Genomic DNA, 13,195 nt, shown 5'->3' on the forward strand with positions numbered 1-13,195 from the left:
AAATCATGATTAAAATTTTCTATTAATATTAACCCAAAAGGTATCGTACAGTTGGAACAAAAGTCATTTTTTTATTTTAGTATCTTTGGATTGGATACTTTAAATATCCGCGGAAGCATCTCAGTCATGGATTGAAATACTTGGTTCGAAATACCCTAAAATAAATATTGGTAAATAAAAAAAATATAAATGTTAATAAGAAAACTTACCTGAGGCAACATAAACTGCAAATTTTTTAAATCTGAGCCACCACATGATGCCATTTCAATCATAAACCCTTTTACGCACTTAAAAACCAACTCTGCCCTTTTCTCACACCAAGAGATGGTCATTTCCTAAAAATGTTCTCTATACAGGGTGTTCCGTTTCAAACTTACCAGCCCCATATCTTGAAAACCAAAAGAATATCCTTTAAAATCAATTTTTAAGTCGGAAAAATTAAAAATAAACTTGGCTTTAAAGATATCAGCTTGTAGAGTTTGTATACAGAACATCCTATATAATTTTATACATTTCTAATTCATTTACGTACTTCTGTCATATCATACTGCAGTAACAAGGGTACAGTCAAGGAAGTGATGTCATTAGAACAAGCAGTTTTAAGGATATTTCGCAATCCCAGGACGACTGGATGACGACTATTTATTTCACTACCCCTAAGACTCTCATCGGAAACCATGTGGAAGATAACATGGACTTGAGCCAAGTTAGAATGCTTTGTCATGTAGAAATCACCAGGTTGAAGAAGCTCGCTATGAGCACTCCTACTTTCGTGTTTTTCATTACTCCTCAGATAATGTTGAGCAATGCTCGAAATTTTATCTAACTGATCTTCGATATGTGGAAAATGAAATTCAGTTGTCCTTTGACAAATATCCTGAAATTCTAAATACAATACACATAGACGAGGTATATTTTAAGTTCTTGTGATAATTTCAGATCATTTAAAGCCAGCTTAAATGTTGAAATTTTATTAAATTAAGAAAAATTCACATTTACTACATACATACATATTTCTCGGAAGATATTTTATAAAGATTGATTAAATCAGACTAGTGATATATAATTAATAATAATATGTCAACCAAATATGTCAATATGTCATACCTTGAGTTACTCTCGATCCTATCTTATTATCCGTCATTAGTACCAGCCCCGACAGATCATTGGAATAAAGAGCTAGTGCCGTTTGGAGTAATTGTGGAGTGGGTTCAGATCTAATCAAATCAGTGCATTACGGTAACACGTTTATGTAAAACGCAATACTCACAATTGTTTACTATCTTCAACTGCGCACAGATCCATAACGTTGGCAGATAGAACTCTTATGTTGTGCATCTGTTTTAATTGAGATCCTAAATGAATTGTAAAACTTTCTTCTAATATAGGAGCATCTGCCAATCTGTTATCAAAAGTTCGATTCGGTATAACGACTTCAGTAACGACCGGTGCTAAGGGCGAACTTAAAAAAATAAGATTTTTTGAATCATCAATTTGAAAATCATTAAATAAATAATATAAACCTTATTTTAAAATAGTTATTTATAATAGATATCAGAATACTGCTTTTCAAATGGAATTTGAACACCTAGCTAGTTAAATATTGCATGAAATTTTTTTTATGAAAGACATAAGCATTTTGAAGGGTCCTGATTAAGCATGCATGTGTCAAATTTTCAGTATTTTTTTTTTCTTTGGGGTTATAATAATCACAGCAGGCCTTGCCTCAAAATATAAAGATCTATGGCTTTTTGTTACATTGTTACAGGGTATCCTATTTTGTGTACACGGTTCTAGAGGTCTTAACTAAACTTACGACTATCAAAAATTTTCGATCACATTAAGTACAAAGTTGCAAGACCACCTGTTAAAAAAATTAGTATGTCTGCTCAGTCCCCTCCCCATTTCCTAGCTACAACTATGAAAAGGACATCATGCATAAATACCAAACACAATACAACAAATTTTACGAACTTTGGCGCCCTCTAGTGGCTAAACGAAGCATAATCGGAGTAAGTTTAGTTAAAACTCCTCATCGACTTAAGAATAATGGGACACCCTGTATACACATACATAACATACTTGGGAGTTGGTAATGAGCTATTGGTCTGATTTTCTTCAAGCATCTGCATTAACCATTCCCTATATTCTCTTCTTTGGGCTTCTTTTATAGTATCCAATTCACTTGTTAATTTACCCTGAAGTAATGCATGAGCTTCATAATGTTTAGCCACTAATTCATTGATTTTTGATTCTGTCATATCTTTTTCTAATCGGTCCACGGCATCATTCATTTCCTGACTTTGTCTAAAAGTGTTATACAGTGTTTTTTTTACTTGGAATATTTCTTTTAATACAACATAGAACTCAGAAAGTATGAACGATTTTCAATTAACATTTCTTCATTCTTATACATTAAAGTTTTCATAGCTATTAACCTCACAACCTTGGAAGCTATCATAGCTTCCAAAAACATCTTGTGCAACCTGTAGCATAATTTTAACAAATAAAATTATGTAGTGTATTGTTTAAAACCCAAATATTACTACTACTTTTATAAAATCTCACTGATTACAACAAAATGAAAAGGGAAAAGGAAACAAGTGTATTATAACATAACTAATTTCTAAATTGTTTTATTGAAATTATAAGCTACTCTTACATAAATTGAATATGAAGATACAAATTTTCATAGGGATGTATTTGAATTATTTCAAATGGCGTTTCGATTATTTTTCAGATTTTGAAAAAACGTTATTTGAAAAATACGCTTATTTTGTTAAGTTCTACATCGGGTCAAAAGGAAAACCCCTATTTAAAACACACCCTGTATTATAGATTATATTTGCAAGATTAAATATACCTTTCAGACAAGTTCTGTATGAAATGTTTCTTTTCATAAGTTTTCTGTATCACAGTCTTGGAATACATATGTTCCAATTGTAACATTGTTTCCAATGCTGGAGAATGCACCATTTTATGGTAAGCTGTAGCAAATAATTCCTCGTCTGAGGCACACCTACGCTCTCCATATTCAGTCATTTCCTTGAATATTGCATATTAAATGTCTTTTTTTATGTATGCGGAGTATAATACTGATATTGTGACAAACTTTTATTGTTAATATGTAACAATAACGTTTGTTGCAACATCACTGTTACACCCTGTAGGGTTATACTAATACCTCCTTCATTAATTTTTCCCATTCCTTTGTGACATCCTCTATACTAACTTTGTTTTGCTTGGCGTCATCTACAATCTGTGATATTTCTTCGTTGTAATACTCAATGCTCCTATCATTAATAAAATTCAATAAATCTTCGATGAGATCTTAAAAAAAATAGTTATATTTCAATTTAATTTTTTTTTTACTAGAATAAAGAATAAAAAACAGTAATATGTCACTAACGTTTGAATTTATTTTTAATTATTAAAGCTCACTATCCTTTTTAATTTAAAGAAGTTCAACAAAGTTAATTCTGAAGAAGTGATCAGTAACAGTTATTTTTAATATGTAATTACTGCTTAATTCCAATATTTAAAATGTTTAAATTTTACCTTAAGCAATTTAATATTCTCTGGATTGGTGAAAGATTTAGAAGAAATAGAAATCAGTAGGTACTTCATACTTTCTCATCAAACTTTGTAGTCAGATTTTGAATAGAGAAATTGCTAATAAAGTTTGACAACAAAAAGAAATTAGGTTTTAATAAAAAAATAAATTAAAAAGTTTTTAATTTGCTTTCAAAAGAAATCCAAAGCAAACAGGATAATAAATACATTTTCCATATTTTTAATTGAACAATTTCAGTTATCGAGCTTAATAATAATTTTTTATGGGTAAAAATAAGTCTTAGGAATTTTTCTATTGAAAAAAACTGTATACTTCGATCTCCTTTAAAACAGATCATAACAAATTTTTGATGCAAAAAATTTATTACATGAATTGGAAAAATAAAAATTCAATAACTGCAAATGTTTCATTAATTTGTAGCATTTTAGTACTGAAATGTCAGGGATACAGATTTCTATAATCAAAAATAGACCATTTTTATAAGCTTTTCCCCCCAAATTTTGGTATTTATGTGCTTTTATTAAAATATAAATACAATGGCATAGCATGTTAATAAAATAATTTCTAAAGAATTTTTTCACTTTTTCTTTTATAAAAATATGCAGCTTGACCTAAAATACAGTTCTTTATATTCTACGCCATTGTGACAAAAGGATGATAACACTTCATTTGATTTTTAACTAATACAGTTACTTATGTATTCTCTAGTAAACTGTGGTACTATTTTTAAACACTTAATTTCATATTTTTTTATGCTTTTATCCTTTTGTTATACAACGACTGATTTTGTATGTGTGGCGGTATGTATACTATACTATATTACCAGTTTCCACGTATATTGGTAAATCATGTTTTATCATCATTATATGTACTAGTTCTTCTACAGAATCTTCAAGTGGTATAACAATATGGGATTCAAATGCAAATTCACTGTTGATATAAATAAACGTTTTTCGTAAGTGTGCCATTTTTACTGGATTACATCACTGTGAGATTTAACATAAAACGTGACAATAAATGTTCTAAATTCTAGTTGTATTATTTGTTATTATTATTGTAACATAAACAAATTTAAAATTTAAGGTTAAATTTCGTCATCTTCTTCTGGTCCGGTAGTTGGTTGCTTGCGTTTTCCTGTTAACCAGGATTTCTGTTTAATAAGTTGTTGGCCCATTGCTAATCACCATTCACTAAGTGAGATTAACCGAGATCTCAGGTGAATAAAATACAGGATTTGTGTCAAAAATGTAGAAGCGGTTTTCCAATATATTCCTTACGTTTGCCATTTTTCGTATCGAATGACGTATTCCATGATACTTATTTCAAATGAATTGTCAAATTCACTAGATTTGAGATGAAGAACCAAAGCAAAAACGAAAGTAACTTTAAAGCGAATGTCTATTAATTAAGAAAACCAAGAAAGTAATAAAATTAATATACAAGGTGTTAACGAAATAAGTACTCAAAATTGGAGTATGTAAAAATGTGGAAATATGAAATTTGATACATTTATTTTGCAGTAGGAATTTTTGAGCAATGAATTATTGAAATGAATTTTACTAGAAAACGGCTCATGCTATTAAAATCTAACAAGAGTACCTACCTTTTTTATGCAAAATATGATAAATTTTCATATTTTCGGTTCAGGAAGTAAAAATCGAGTACAAAAAAAAATTGTAAAATTTGCACCACGGTCCCGTATTTTCTTAGGCCCCTGTAGCAAATTTTGATTTGTAGATTATACCGATTATTAAGCATATAAATAGTATTACAACCCCAAAATTTTGTGATTTAATATTAAACCTTTTTGAAGTTATGAAATAAAAACTGTTTCCAGAGTTACCCCTTCAGGGGCTGTATCTCCCTTAGGGGCCGCCACTGACAAAAAACTGTACTAAGGTTTCCATCATATTTCGACATGTTTTACATACTCTCCAATTTTGAGTACTTATTTCGGTAACACCTTGTATGCAAATATTTATATAATTACAGTTTGCTAGGTCTGACAGAGCAAACACCTAAAACTACCTTTGCACTGCTTAAAGGGTAGATACCGCTGAATACAAACTTGCTCTAAGGATTTAAAATTAAAAAAATAAATTCTGGTTGTTATTTAATCCTATATTGAATAATTTATACACACTGAAAACAAGCCTTAGATAAGGTATATAACAATGTTGACATCGGTAATAAAATTACATAGCTCAATAAGTAATAAACTCAGAAACCAATAATAGATTATCTACTTTCTTGTTGTATAAGCACACACACTATAATTTAACGAGTATTTGCAAATAGTAGTTTATTTAAGCTCATTTCCATTCAACGTATTTTAAGATTTTTTAGTGTTATATGGTAGCATATATCAACCTCCACTTATTTTTAATTAATTTCTTCATTTCTTCAGTTTCTGCCTCCACACATAAAACAAAATAGCTACAATTCAAGTAGGTATCTCCTTAAATATTTGTCAATAAAAATTTGTTTAAATTCTTGAAATAAAAATAAGTTATATGCTGCAAAACTGGCCACATCAAATGATTTCGCAAAATTACATATTATGTGACCAGAAATAATTTTATTGCCCCTTTTTAAATAGATATTTATCAAAATATAATATTAAGTGTTTCTCACGTTATTCAGAATAATTTAATCGTTCTAGAAATTCTTGTATTTAAAAAGAGCTGAATAAGAAAGTTATATGGAACTGATACAATTTGAAACTTTTATATCACAAAAATCAAAGGTTTTTGACAATTTTGTTTAATTGGCAAATATTTAATATCCAGTCACTATTTAATATCTTGGTGTGATCCGTGAAGTGATTAGTTGAGTAATGATGACAACTCATGTACAAGCAAAAATTATTTTAATAGAAAAATTATACAATATCAAGATCAGATTACATGAAGAATGCAATTTATATATTAATAGTGGTTTTTCTGTGCCACACGTAAGTGCAAATTGCAACATAATATCACACTCATAGCATTACTTTGAACATTAACATAGGCAGAGGCTACTTTGGTTTTGTTTCTTGTTCAACTAAATGATGATTTAATGATTCATTTAAAATCCTTCAGCACATGCAACCTCCCTCTGAATCCTGCTGATCATTCTGTAATTGGGGCTGTGTTTGAAGATCCACAGCTGTTAAACCATAAGGAAAATACATATCCATCGTTTAATAATAACATGCATCTTTTACATTAATAAAGAATGTATATAATTACTACATACCTCATTTAAGTTGTTTTTTTTATGACAAATATATAAAGCAAACACGTCTGAAAATATATATACAGTGAATGTCTGTTGCTGATCCACAGACATTTTAACGCAGTATTTGGTGCATACTGCATGTGTGGCAGGTTCCATGGCAGGTATATGCAGTAAATTAAAGGTATTCGATTTATTATGCTAACAAATAATTTATTAAATCTTAAAAAAGCCTACTAAAATACGTATATTTTTATTGACATTTATAAATTAATTATACATTTTATTCTGTAATATATTGAATGTTAAACCAAAGTGAAATTATTTTGTTATCAAAAATTAAAACAGGATTTTAATATTTAACCGTCATTAAATTATTTCATGTAAATGATAACACAAAGAAACAATTAAATAAATAATAACAAGTATTATAAAATAGAGTATAATAATGAAGAAAAAAGTATATTTATTATTCAGGGAACTCTTGGTTAAACACTACTATGTTAAATCAATTTTAACTCACCTTCTAATGAATGCAAATTATCAGTATAATACATGAAAAAATTTCCTGAGATACCCTGTAAATAATTATAGAGAAAGCTTAAAAATAAATACAACATAGCTACAACAAATCTCCTATTACGAGTAGTGTATAACTAAGCAGGAGCCCGTTAGAGGCACTGGCTGCTTGTATGTTAAGAATTAATCGATCACTTTACGTTAAAAAAAAATTAATTAGATGCCAGTGCCAGCTCCCTATCTGAAGCCATGTGTATATTGGCATGCCCTGCACAATGGCTAAGTGGACTCCTGTACCTAAGCAATTAGTTTTAATACAGTTGGTAAAAATATAGAACCTATAATTTTGATTAAAATAAATAAATGCAACACATACATTCATACACACATACATATAGTACCGGTGCTTAAGAAAATGAGGCACGAATATTTTTGGAATGTGGAAAATTATATTTGTTGACCGGCGACATTAAGTAAACTTTGGCCCAGTAGAATGACAAATGGACAAATGAACTACTGGCAGATCCATCCAAAATTTTTGGTACCTATGTATAGGTATAAAATACATTTTTTTTTCTGTTTGGTTGTCAAGCACGACAGACTTACAGTTCACTCCTTTGGCCACATCTCCCTTATTATTAGAGACAAACTAATCAAACTTTTTATCATTCCAAATGTAGAGAACTGTAGGTGTTCCATAAAAAAAGTGTTAGGCTTATATCTCTATGTCCTGATACTCAAATGTTTTTACAACTTACATATTAGAAAACTTAAGTCTTCTAAAACATGTTTACCGAACTATTTTGCCTTGTTTTCTTATAGTACGAGTACTGTACACACACATACACACATGAATATACATGGGGTAAGAGGTACCAGATACCAACATATCAAAAAATTTAATTTTCTGTGCATAAAATTGCACGAACCTTGCTTCCATTCCATACTTAGTTCTCACTATTTCCAAGATTCCACGAACGAGGAGAATAGTATTTGAGAGCCTGTATTTAAATATTTAAAAAAAGTCAAATCACACTGAAATGTTTTTAGCTGCTATGAAATATGTATTTTAAATGTGTAGTTATAAATGTGCGGTTTTTTAATAATTCACTGCTCGAATTTATGCATTTTCACGTAACACTTTAAAATGGGTATATTGTAAAACAATTTTGTTTAAATGTACATAATTTATGAAATTTTATAATATAGTATTTTTGTGTTAATGTCGTTAGAAAAAATTAGGAATTAAAGAGAGTAAGAAATAAAATTCAATTTCTTGTGGTAGTTTCTATTAAAACTTCATATTTATAGTTAAACGTTAGATCGGGAATATATTGCAAATCTTTTCTGATGAGCAATAAAGTCTACCAAGTGTAATTTTTTTATATTAAGTAGTCAAATTCTTATAATTTGGCTTTGTATCAAAAGTGTTAAATGATGTGGGTATTTAAAGATTCTAAAAATTGTGTATAAATGAAAGCAATTTTTGTACATTTGATATTTAATTTTTTCTAATAAAATATTTAATAAATTGAATTGTATTCCTTACTTCTGATATATTCATTTTGAACAAATTTTGAAAATTATGGTTTATTAGAAAATGGGTCGTTTCAACTTCTACATGTACCTATTGTATGTATAGTCAACAGAAAATAAAAATGATAAATATCTCAACATTGTCATTCTTTTTTCAAATAGGGAATGTATTTATAATTGAATTATTATAATTTTGTATTTGACAGCATTTTGAGAAATGTTTTTAATAATTGAAATGTACATCCATAATTTTTCCGCTCGGCACAATATTAGTACCGTCAAATTTGTCTGTTCGCTTTTCAGCCAAATACTATCAATAGAACTTAAACGAATATTATTATTATTCATATAGACTTCAGAAAAAAAAAAAATATATATATATATCTGGTTTCTGAAAAATTATCCAAGGACATCACATTGCACTTTATAAAAACGTATTGCTTCATAGTAAATACATACTTGTGGTGAATAAGCATGTGTCCAAATTAATTTACAATAAAAAATTAATAATCTAGTCATTAAGAACTTGATAAATAGTTTTATGGCCGAATAGAGCTAAGGAATATAGAATTTACTCACTAATTCAGGCAGTTAACACTCAATAAAACGATTTAAAAAATTCTACAAAACATATACAAGCATATAGGGAGGATACACCTTAATATATAATCAGCATGCACAGCCGCCGTCTGGATCTTTCACTTCATTTGGTGTGTCTTTAAGGACAACTTCTTGCACTAAAGGAATCATTAAGGAAAATAAACAAAACAAGATGCAAAATCATATGTACATGCCATAATAAAGCTTAAAATCTGTAAAAATCATGCACAATGTATAAAAAAAGGATACTGTCTTCTGGCGGTTTATTCTCTGTGGAATCCATACCTGGAAGGGCAGCTGCGACACGCCTAAATAACTGTAAGAACAAAGGAATTAAAGCTTAAAACACTTAAACATAATCTGATCATAAAAATAATAAACATTTAATGTATCCAATGTAGTTATTACCTGTTTTACATTATAACCCGCTTTTGCACTGGTTTCAATGAACATTACATTCAACTCCTTAGCTTTTCGCTCACCCTCCTCTGTGCTAACTTGTCTCTTATCTGACAAGTCAGTCTTATTTCCCACAAGCATTATTATTACATCACTACCCCTCTCTGTTCTTACATCATCGATCCATTTAGATGTTTGATGAAAGGAATTTGCATCTAAAATAACAATACATACATCCCAATAATTGATAACTAAACCCGAAATAAGTAATTAAACTATTTCCATTTATATGATGCCAATTTGATAAAATGCATCACCTAAATCTTAAACTGAAAACTGATCTAAACATTTGAAGTAAAACAGCAATTCATTTTTAAGAACCTGAGATGTTACGAGTTTCGACTATCTTCTGAATTTTGAAAATATATTTCCAATACATTTTTAATTTTCTTTCGAGAAATTGGTTTCCTCTCTTCATTGACGTCATCGAAGAGCTCACTCCGCTCAATCAAAATATCTTTTTCTACCACGAAGTTAACAGGTTGGAGAGTTATGATAATCACATGGTAGATAAAAAATATATTTAATATAAACAATTTTGTTATGTAAAGTAGATTCACACATAACAACTATTAATCGGTATTTTTGCCACCGATTTAAATTATTTTACTTACTCGTTATGTCATAGACTACTACTGCCACAGTAGAATCTCTAATATAGGAAGGTATTAAAGATCTAAATCTTTCTTGACCAGCAGTGTCCCACAGCTGCAGCCTAACAGTTCTGTCTTCAAGGTACATTGTCTTAGATAAAAAGTCAATTCCTATAGTAGCCTAAAAATGTTTTTTTTTTTAGTTTTTATTATCCGACACTGAGACTCAAGGTGGCAATCCACTGGAAAGCTAATAAAGCTATCTTATGCTAAGTTTTAAAATGCTAACCTCGGTATTTATTTATTTTTCAAAATTTTTGGTATCTTGGTGGTTTTGCATTCGAGGGGGCAAGTACACCTTTGTTTATAAATTGAAACTCCTTTTGAAAATAAAACTTGAATTATATCGGACAAGGATAAAAACAAAAAAGTTATAAAGGTATTACAGACTTAAGTGGGACACTTACATCAGTTTCCACCATAGCAGTGCACTAAAGTTCCCCTCCGTGCCTACAATTTCGTCTATTGCATTCTATATCCGCATTTCACACTATTTAAGTTTTTTTAAGCAAGCCGTTGTAAGCAAATACCGAGAAACTAGCTACTACAATAAGAGAGGGGGATAAGAGGAAAAAATAAGTGTTACAATAGTCATTCCTGATTGGATTATTGAAGTTTATACAGGGTGTTTCAGAAAGTCCTCCCGTAAATACAGGGGGTGATAGTATGACAAAAAATAAGAATAGATATTTCATAGAGGATGCTAGTTATGCTACATTTCTATCACATTTTAAGTTCTAATTTTTTAAACCATTTGGGCTCCAATTTATAATGTACAATTTTAATTTCTAAAAATCATGTACTCTTGTTAGAACTTCCTAATGTGGACAGTTTTCGAGAAAAAAAGTCTTTTAATTGAACTCTTACAATATTACGGTGTATAAAATAAATGACTTTTCTTAAAGTAGGCTTATGTTAAAACTTATTGAGAGATGTCACTAAAAATCACTAACAGGAGGTCTTTCTGAAACACCCTGTATATCAGAACCATGTTTTGCCTGCAGAGGCAAATACAACACAATCGATTCTATAATTTCGACACACAGACAATTCCAGTTTAAAATTCATCTATAATGTGTGATACAATGGAGTTCGATTAGAACAACATCCCAAGGGATGGTGAAATCACATTGCACTAAACACTAAACGGATGATGCAATAAGCAAACTCCACTGTATTTATATTAACATTTAGTTGCAAGTAAAGTTAATGTTAATTTACATTTAAATGACTAGTCACTATCACTGGAAGTTGTTGGCCCTGTCATCTAGACCTCAAAGGAAGAAGGTACAGAATTTAGAGAAAATTCCTAATTTTATTTTCGTTGATTTACAACATAATCACTTTAATCTTACTCTGAGAGATTTTAATAAAATCTGATAAAAAGTAATAATACTATTGACTTTATTAAAGTATGATATATATTAAAGGAAATAACAAGGAATATAAAATATGAATATAATGACTGAGTAAGAGGAAATATGAGAGAATATGAGGGAAAATAAAAACCAAATAACAGTTTTATAAGGAATTTTGGGAATTTCTGCAAAAAGTACTATTATACACAATGGAAAAGAAAATATTTATTAAATATGTGACAAAATCTTCATACACATATCAGTCTTAGTAGGTATTGTACAACTTTAACAGCTTAGCTTAGCTTTTCAGTGGATCGGATCAAAGATATTGAAATAGTCACATATAACAAAAAATTAAATCAAAAATTTACTTACCTGATAAGTATTATCAAAGCTGTCATACATAAATCTTGTTATTAGGGATGTTTTTCCAACTAAAAACAAAAAAAAAAATAGCCCTTACTGACTAGAATTTTAATCTAATTAATAATTATTCGTACTGTTACAACTCTTTAATTATTTATATCAGATGACGAGATAATTTTTTTTTTTAAGTAAAATTGGGTCATGATGGTCATAAAAAATTACTCTTGTATGAACCTACAGCATTGAATCTCTGTGGAGGGAAAGCTAAAAAAAGTACGAAAATGTAAAAACAGTTTGGGAAAGTAATCCAGAATTCATAATTACATGGAAGTAATTAATTTTTTGTTCAACATAACCTATGAAATCATCTGTCAGATGAATCCATAATTTCAAACAGCCTCTCGTATCTTCGTACACTTGAGGAGAAAAACCCAACCTACGCATATATGCATGTAAATAGGCGGAAATAAATGAATAAATTAAGATACTTTTTTATTGATAAAAAAATGTAGGAACAAATTTATTGATCATCGGCTACGCCTGCTATGAAAGTTTACAACTCATCAAGAAATGTCAACTTACCACTTTGTTCTCCTAAGAAAACTAATTTAAACTTTCTCAGAGGATTACCAAAGTCTCCTGATGTAGACATTGTAAAATGAAACTAACAATCCTTGTAAGCTTTTCACCCTGCTAATTCAGAAAAATTCACAGTAATATCACAGGAAAACTCACTGCCACTACACTAGCCACGGATATGACAGCAGACAGCTCAGCTCTCGACTTAGAATGACAAGGACAGCTGGCGTCGGTGAAGTGCAAACGTCATAAACGTAAACCCACGGAATGTAAGCTGTGGAGCGAGCGCCATTATTCCATGGCTAGAAATTGGACTCAATGATTTGGGATCA

At 29.7% G+C, this 13,195-nt stretch overlaps 2 protein-coding genes across 3 annotated transcripts; both read right to left on the bottom strand.

Moving 5' to 3' along the window:
* Window positions 1–66: 66 nt before the first annotated feature.
* LOC108916946 (protein C12orf4 homolog) lies at window positions 67–4,785 on the bottom strand. Its single transcript, XM_018723301.2, has 9 exons — window positions 4,398–4,785; window positions 3,185–3,330; window positions 2,864–3,045; window positions 2,083–2,307; window positions 1,271–1,462; window positions 1,108–1,217; window positions 533–885; window positions 210–335; window positions 67–155 (listed from the first exon to the last, which is right to left on the bottom strand). The coding sequence occupies exons 1-9, from the start codon at window positions 4,540–4,542 to the stop codon at window positions 72–74; spliced, it is 1,563 nt and encodes a 520-aa protein (XP_018578817.1). The 5' UTR covers window positions 4,543–4,785; the 3' UTR covers window positions 67–71.
* A 901-nt stretch (window positions 4,786–5,686) lies between these two features.
* LOC108916940 (ras-related protein Rab6) lies at window positions 5,687–13,061 on the bottom strand. Of its 2 annotated transcripts, none has more exons than XM_018723288.1 (6): window positions 12,867–13,061; window positions 12,294–12,352; window positions 10,522–10,681; window positions 9,857–10,062; window positions 9,698–9,764; window positions 5,687–6,724 (listed from the first exon to the last, which is right to left on the bottom strand). In XM_018723288.1, exons 1-6 carry the CDS (start codon window positions 12,934–12,936, stop codon window positions 6,654–6,656), a joined length of 633 nt encoding a protein of 210 aa, XP_018578804.1. In that variant the 5' UTR covers window positions 12,937–13,061; the 3' UTR covers window positions 5,687–6,653. The 2 variants fall into 2 exon arrangements, with proteins under 2 accessions (XP_018578804.1, XP_018578805.1); XM_018723289.2 differs by having other exon boundaries at window positions 5,687–9,585.
* Between the last annotated feature and the right edge of the window lie 134 nt (window positions 13,062–13,195).

The sequence above is a fragment of the Anoplophora glabripennis genome, unplaced genomic scaffold (assembly GCF_000390285.2).
Source record: "Anoplophora glabripennis isolate ALB-LARVAE unplaced genomic scaffold, Agla_2.0 scaffold2, whole genome shotgun sequence".
NCBI classification, from domain to species: domain Eukaryota; kingdom Metazoa; phylum Arthropoda; class Insecta; order Coleoptera; family Cerambycidae; genus Anoplophora; species Anoplophora glabripennis.